This window comes from Rutidosis leptorrhynchoides, chromosome 7 (genome assembly GCF_046630445.1).
Source record: "Rutidosis leptorrhynchoides isolate AG116_Rl617_1_P2 chromosome 7, CSIRO_AGI_Rlap_v1, whole genome shotgun sequence".
NCBI classification, from domain to species: domain Eukaryota; kingdom Viridiplantae; phylum Streptophyta; class Magnoliopsida; order Asterales; family Asteraceae; genus Rutidosis; species Rutidosis leptorrhynchoides.
Genome location: NC_092339.1, coordinates 319,132,633 through 319,139,460, shown reverse-complemented (window position 1 = coordinate 319,139,460; position 6,828 = coordinate 319,132,633). Strand labels below are relative to the sequence as shown.

Below are 6,828 nucleotides of genomic sequence, written 5' to 3'. Positions count from 1 at the left end.
GTGTCCCCGTGTAGGGTTCATACATCTTTTCATAACTATTGTAATATATCATATTATATTATTATTATTATTATACCATCATCATAGTATAATTTATATTCAGGTACAGTACTCCCCCATTACACTATCGCTCATGTCCTGTTCTTTCCGCTATTCAATCTATCATTATTTTTTATTATTTTAGTTTTTGTTTTAGATACCTGAAGGATTTTGTGTGAGTTCTTGTTGCAGATCAGATACCAATAAGTTCTATTAGGCAGCTGAATAAGAACTGGGTTTCGCTTGGTTTTTTGTATGTTTTAATATTTATTGACTCATATTGATATTAATAAAACTCTTGAGAAGAATATAGAAACAATTGACTCGGTGATATGGTGATCAAAAGAATCTTGACAACGTTTTTCTTTATTTGTCAAAAAAAAAAAAAAAAAAAAAAAAAAAAAAAAAAGAAAAAAAAGAAGAAGAAGTTAGAATTAATCCAAATACTAATACTAATTTGTTTCTCTCTCTTTCATTCACTGGGGCCTCATATCATGAAATTGGACCCAAAATTTGATGACTTTTTACATTAAAGTGAATCTGTGTTATAAAGTGGCCAATTAACAATGTCGAATAGTTGCCACCAAACTTTGACAAACTTTTTTGACTTTCTACCTCTCATGCCATCAAACCTGCACTAATTTGCTCTTACAATTATTTTTATAGATGTTTTGCTTTGACTTTGAACTTTGTTCTTTCAACTTTTATTACTTCAGTATCAAGTATTCCCTTCATCAAGATCTGTCTTTCAATTCTAACTCAACTTACTGTTTTTTAAGTCTCAATAACTGAATATTATTGTGTTTAATTGATTGATATTATATGTTGGATACATTTTACTGCATTTTGTTTACAAGTTTTGAATTGAACTTGATTGCTGAAAAGATTGTATTTTTTAGGGGGTAAAGATATGAAGTTTAAAGATGATAAACCTGGAAGACAACCTGAAAAAAGTTCAAGGGTAGTACAAATAGGACTAATGTTTGTAGTACTATGTTGGCTCTCATTTTATCTTGGTGGGATCTTTTGTTCTGAAAAGAACAAATTTCCAACTCAGGAGGTTGTTAAAGCAGTTGACTCGTTAGAACCAACTGTTTCTGCTCCAGTTCAGGTGAAATCGGTTTCGTTCCCCGAATGCAGTGCCAAGTATCAGGACTATACGCCCTGTACTGATCCTAAGGTATACTTTTTTCGATTCTTTTATGATTTGTTTAGTTGGTAAATATAAGTCCATGATCTCTAACTTTTCATTATTGTGCTTGTAAATGTGCGATTCAATGATTTTTACGAATCCATACTCGGATAGTTTGTTATCTTGATTGTATATGTGTTTCTTGGACTTGTTGCTATGTATTTTCATGTATTGCTTGCTAGAGTTTTTTTTTTTTTTTTTTTTAATAGGTAAATAATCAATGTTGGAGAGTCGCAAGAGGAAGACGAGTCGGTCGAGTCGCGACTAGTTTGACTAACGTTGACTTTTAGTAATCTGTATATTTAACATATATAGAGTACACATAAATATATTAAACATGAATATTTCAAAGGTAAAAATTTTAAACGCATGTTATGGCACAAATTGTGAGTATTTAACCCAACTTTGACCAACCTTGACTTTGACCGACTTTGACTGATCTTACTTTTTAGCGTTGGTCGACTTATTAGACGTATTCGAGCGAAACGAGACGGACTAGTCGCCAAACTGACTAGCCAACCGAGAAGGCCACTGTTTACAACAATTTAAATAATGCGACCAACGTGTAATGTAATTGTTTATGTTAACAGAGATGGATGAAATATGGGCGGCACAGGCTTACATTCATGGAACGACACTGCCCACCCGTATTCGATAGGAAGGAGTGCTTAATACCACCACCTGATGGCTACAAGGAGCCTATCAGATGGCCTAAGAGCAGAGATGAATGTTGGTATAGGTAAATTTCCGATCTTTCGTACTTTTTTCTTTTTATTGCCATGGTTAGAGTGGTAAGATTGGTAGGTCTGATAAGTTTTGGGTAACAGGTCATTTTTTAATACGGGTCGGGTTGATATGCCAAACCTTATTTTTTAGTACAAAGATTCGTCACATTTGTTTCTATGACAATACTAAATGTAAATCTTGAATAATACTCGTAACACTGTGTGTGGTTTTATGCATCAATAATATACTCTTTTTTAGCTAAAATTATGATTCACCCATCTCATATAACACAACCCAAATCGACCCATTCATCAGAAAATTACTTGGTATCCACACTTCTAATCAAAATGATGACTTTTTGCTTACCAAAGTGCTTCTGGCCTCTAATGGTATCAAGGGAACTCATCAACCTTGAGGTTGTAAGTTCGTGTCCCGTACTGGACAAAAAGTGTTTGCGTATTTGCTGTTCCAATAAAACTGATGACTTTTTGCCTAAGACATATCTGTTTAACATTATAGGAATGTCCCGTACGACTGGATAAACAAACAAAAGTCAAACCAACATTGGCTAAAGAAAGAAGGAGCAAAATTTTACTTCCCGGGTGGTGGTACTATGTTCCCAAATGGGGTTAGCGCATACGTTGATTTAATGCAAAATATAATCCCGGAAATGACAGATGGAACTGTTCGAACTGCCATTGATACCGGATGTGGGGTTAGTTTTTCCAATTCAGTCTTTACAAATTTGAACCAAAGGTGTTAACTTTTGGTGTTGTTAGCTCAAAATTTTGAACCTTTTTTTTTGTTTATCTTTAGGTTGCTAGTTGGGGAGGTGACTTGCTTGATCGTGGTATCCTAACGGTTTCTCTGGCCCCACGAGATAACCATGAGGCTCAAGTTCAATTCGCGTTAGAACGTGGGATACCTGCAATTTTGGGAATTATATCTACACAACGTTTACCGTTTCCATCAAATTCATTCGATATGGCTCATTGTTCACGGTGCCTCATTCCATGGACAGAATTCGGTAATTTTGTTAATCTCCTAAACTACTAATGTTATCGTAAAGGGAAAAGTAGGCGAGTTAGGAGTCAAAATGGGTAATTGTAGTGTAGCTTGAAGCCGACTGGTTGTAGTAAAAAACCTAGTTAAGTTCTGTGGAACTTTTTTGTAAATAACTCTTACTGAAATATGGGTAATAACTGCATAATGGCAATAACAATCTAAGCCTTTGAATAGAAATATGATTTACAAATTCAAATTCATATAAATACACTTGTAAAGAATTTTGATCCATTTGACACATTTCCTTTTTAGCTATATTTTTAGGATTTCCGTAACGACAGTCGTTGGCTATCATTAAGATGCATTAATGTGTTGACAAAGCAGTTAATGTTAATTTTTACATGGCGGTTATAAAAAGTACAAGTCTTTTTTGCACCTTGTTGACAACTCTATGGGCTGTCTTTAGAATATCCTTTTTTAATCCATTTGACATGCTTGGGTTATTATTAATATGTAAATGGGTCGAAGTTGCCACCTCAATGCTATTGTATAGAAACAAGTTAAAGATCCGAGTCTTCATATAGTTTGTTGGATGACATTTTCAGGTGGAATTTATCTTCTAGAAGTACACCGAATCCTGAGGCCCGGAGGCTTTTGGGTGCTTTCGGGTCCTCCTATAAACTACGAGAGACGTTGGAGAGGTTGGAACACGACAATGGACGATCAAAAATCGGACTACGAAAAGTTAGAACAACTTTTAACTTCAATGTGCTTCAAGTTGTATAACAAAAAAGGTGATGTTGCAGTTTGGCAAAAAACCATAGATAACAACTGCTACAAACAACTCGACGCACCAGATAACTACCCGACAAAATGTGACGATGGAACCGAGCCCGATTCCGCATGGTACACACCTTTAAGACCATGTGTGGTTGTACCTAATCCGAAACTAACGAAACTGAGTTTGCCATCGATCCCGAAATGGCCTGAAAGATTACATTTGGCTTCGGATCGAATTGGTGATGTTAAAGGTAGTAGTGCTGGGGACTTTAATCGGGATGATAATAAGTGGAAGAACAGAGCGAAACATTACAAGATGTTGATTCCGGTTATTGGAAGTGATAAGATACGAAACGTGATGGATATGAATACACGTTATGGTGGTTTTGCTGCTGTGTTTATCGATGATCCGCTTTGGGTCATGAATGTTGTTTCGTCTTATGCTCCAAATACACTTCCTGTGGTGTACGATCGTGGTCTAATCGGAACCTATCATGACTGGTACGATAAACATGTTGTTATACTCGAACAATCATCATAGATATCGAATTCTGATATGTATTGCTTTTTTTTTTTTTTTTTTGTAGGTGTGAGGCATTTTCAACGTATCCTCGAACGTATGATCTTCTTCATGTAGAGAGCTTGTTTACAACTGAAAGCCATAGGTAAATTGTCCTAACTTTAGTTCCAACGAGGATTCTGGGCCCGCACGTTGCGGCAGAACTGTTTTCGAAGTACAAAACTATATGCTGCATATTAGAATCTTCTACCCGTAGTGAGCCTAATAGAAAAAAAATGTCTCAGTTCGACCAAACAAACCCACATAAATTAATTAATCACGTTACGTAACCAACATAATTTGGACACATTTGTTTATCCATAGTCAAGGTTGAAAAAGACGCGAGACGGAGTCGAGGCAGTAGAGACCTTAAAACGTCGCAACAGAAAAAACGGAGTCGAGACGTACATTGACCAACGTTGACTTTTTATATATATTTCAAACATAAATATTCAAAGTAAACGGTAGAGACCTTAAAACGTCGCAACGGAAAACACGGAGTCGAGACGTACGTTGACCAACGTTGACTTTTTATATATATTTCAAACATAAATATTCAAAGTAAACATAAATATTTGCCTTTGATTTGAAATATTTATGTTTAAAATGTTTATTTTTGAAATTTATTTAAAAAGTCAACGTTGCTCAACATCCGTCTCAACCCCGTCTCGGCCGCTTTTTACCGTCTTGGCCGTTGTTGACCGTTTTTTAAGCATTGACCTTTTTTTAACCGTTTCTAGGTCCGTTGCAACGGTAGTAGCATGGTAAAACCGTTGCGACGCCCGTCTCTGGCGTTTTTTTACAACACTGTCCATAGTAAAACGTGAGAAAAGAAAGGAAAAAAAAAGAGTTTGTAAAGAGAGGATGAATAAAAAGTTGTAGTTAAAAAAGGTTGTAAAAACCCAAAATTATCAAAATATTTCTAAGTGTGAAAGTTACTGTTCACAGGGGTATTTTGAGCATTAACATAGTACACAAATAGTACGTTGGTTAATGATATCCCAAATATGATCCAAATCTTACATTTTGACACTTGCATTGTATGGTAGGTGTGAGATGAAATATGTGCTGTTGGAAATGGATCGAATATTGAGACCGAAAGGGTACGCGTTGATTAGGGAATCGAGCTATTTTGTGGACGCAGTTGCTACAATTGCAAAAGGTATGAGATGGGATTGTCGTGTTGAAGCTACCGAAGATGGTTCGAATAAAGAAAAGATTTTGATTTGCCAGAAGAAGCTCTGGTACTTGAAGCAAAACTCATATCAACAACAAAGATGAAAAAAAGTTTGTCATTTATATCAAGAAACCATATATATAGTATAAACTTTTTGGAAAAAGGAAAGATCAGTTACAGTTATATCTAAATCAAAACCAGTATAGCAATGTCTGTTGTAAAATAGTAATTATTTTTGTAACAATGAAAACAGATGTAATCTTGTTTTTCTTCTTTGTTTTTCTTGATCTGCTAGTTCAAGCTCAAAACACTGAGCCATGTGAAATCAAACTTTTTTTGTTGAATAATGTTGAACACTTGAACCCCGTTAGGATACAAATATTATTCATGCAATATTTATAGCTACAAGTAAACCCTGTTAACCATAATAGATACGAGGCCACAATTGAACTTGAACCACTAACCAAACGGTTTTGTTGAGTTATTAAATTTATTGTTAATGGCACAAAGTTTGTGCCCCAACTTTGGAGGCAAATGTCTTCATCAACATGTCAAAATAGGCTTATTCAAGTTATTGTAGTCAGTCACATGTTTTAAGTAAATTGTTGTGTGTTTTAATAGTATACTAGTTAATGACCCGCGAATTCGCGGGGTTTTTGAAAGGTTAAATTATTATGTTAATTGTATTTCATGATTTTTTTTTCTTTTGTAGTTGTTTGTGATTATTAAAAATTGTGGATGGTTATCTCAGATATTCGTTGTATTTTCTCACATATTAGATAATTTAGATATTCTTGTTAGATGATCATAAATTGTGAATAATGACATAACTCTTTGTCTTGTTGTTATTAATTTGTGCATTCATGAGAAAGTCTTCTGTCGTAATTCGTCAGCCTATAATGAGTTGAAATATTATATTTGTAATAAAATGTATAATAATATTGGAATATTTTTTTAATTATTTAGAAGATGTATAAAGTTTATGATTTAGTATACCTCATCCATAATGTTGTGCATAACAGTAAGCTTTCCAACTAAAAATGACATAGAATTGTGATAACTTGACATTGCCGCTTCGTCTCCTTTATTCACCAAATCTTTCCCTGTTAAAGTATTTGATATTGGCTTCTAAATTTCGAAATTTTGTTGTAAGTGCAATCTCTTCGTTTGTAATTTCAGATGTTAAAGATTTCATTTTTTCAAGTTTAGGTCCAAAAACTTCAATATGATTGTTGATTAACTGTCACAATCAAGATTAAGTTCTTGTATGTTAATCTCGAAATTGAAATATGAAAAAGTAGTTAATATAAAACCAATAATAGTAAATAAGGTAAATAAATAGTTTCGTGT

The 6,828-nt window shown here is 34.2% G+C and overlaps 1 protein-coding gene across 1 annotated transcript; it reads left to right on the top strand.

The window, feature by feature from the left end:
* Positions 1-943: 943 nt before the first annotated feature.
* Positions 944-5,582, top strand: LOC139857822 (probable methyltransferase PMT21). The gene is made up of 7 exons (XM_071846660.1): positions 944-1,219; positions 1,822-1,970; positions 2,477-2,672; positions 2,774-2,984; positions 3,568-4,243; positions 4,330-4,407; positions 5,351-5,582. Exons 1-7 carry the CDS (start codon positions 950-952, stop codon positions 5,580-5,582), a joined length of 1,812 nt encoding a protein of 603 aa, XP_071702761.1. The 5' UTR covers positions 944-949.
* Positions 5,583-6,828: the final 1,246 nt, after the last annotated feature.

What these genes read in the sequence shown, in the direction of transcription:
- LOC139857822 (XM_071846660.1), top strand. Translation starts at nt 950, where the DNA reads ATGAAGTTTAAAGATGATAAACCTGGAAGACAACCTGAAAAAAGTTCA. An exon ending in CCATTGATACCGGATGTGGG is followed by an intron (nt 2,673 to 2,773) that starts GTTAGTTTTTCC and finishes GTTTATCTTTAG; the next exon opens with GTTGCTAGTTGGGGAGGTGA. An exon ending in ATCGGAACCTATCATGACTG is followed by an intron (nt 4,244 to 4,329) that starts GTACGATAAACA and finishes TTTTTTTTGTAG; the next exon opens with GTGTGAGGCATTTTCAACGT.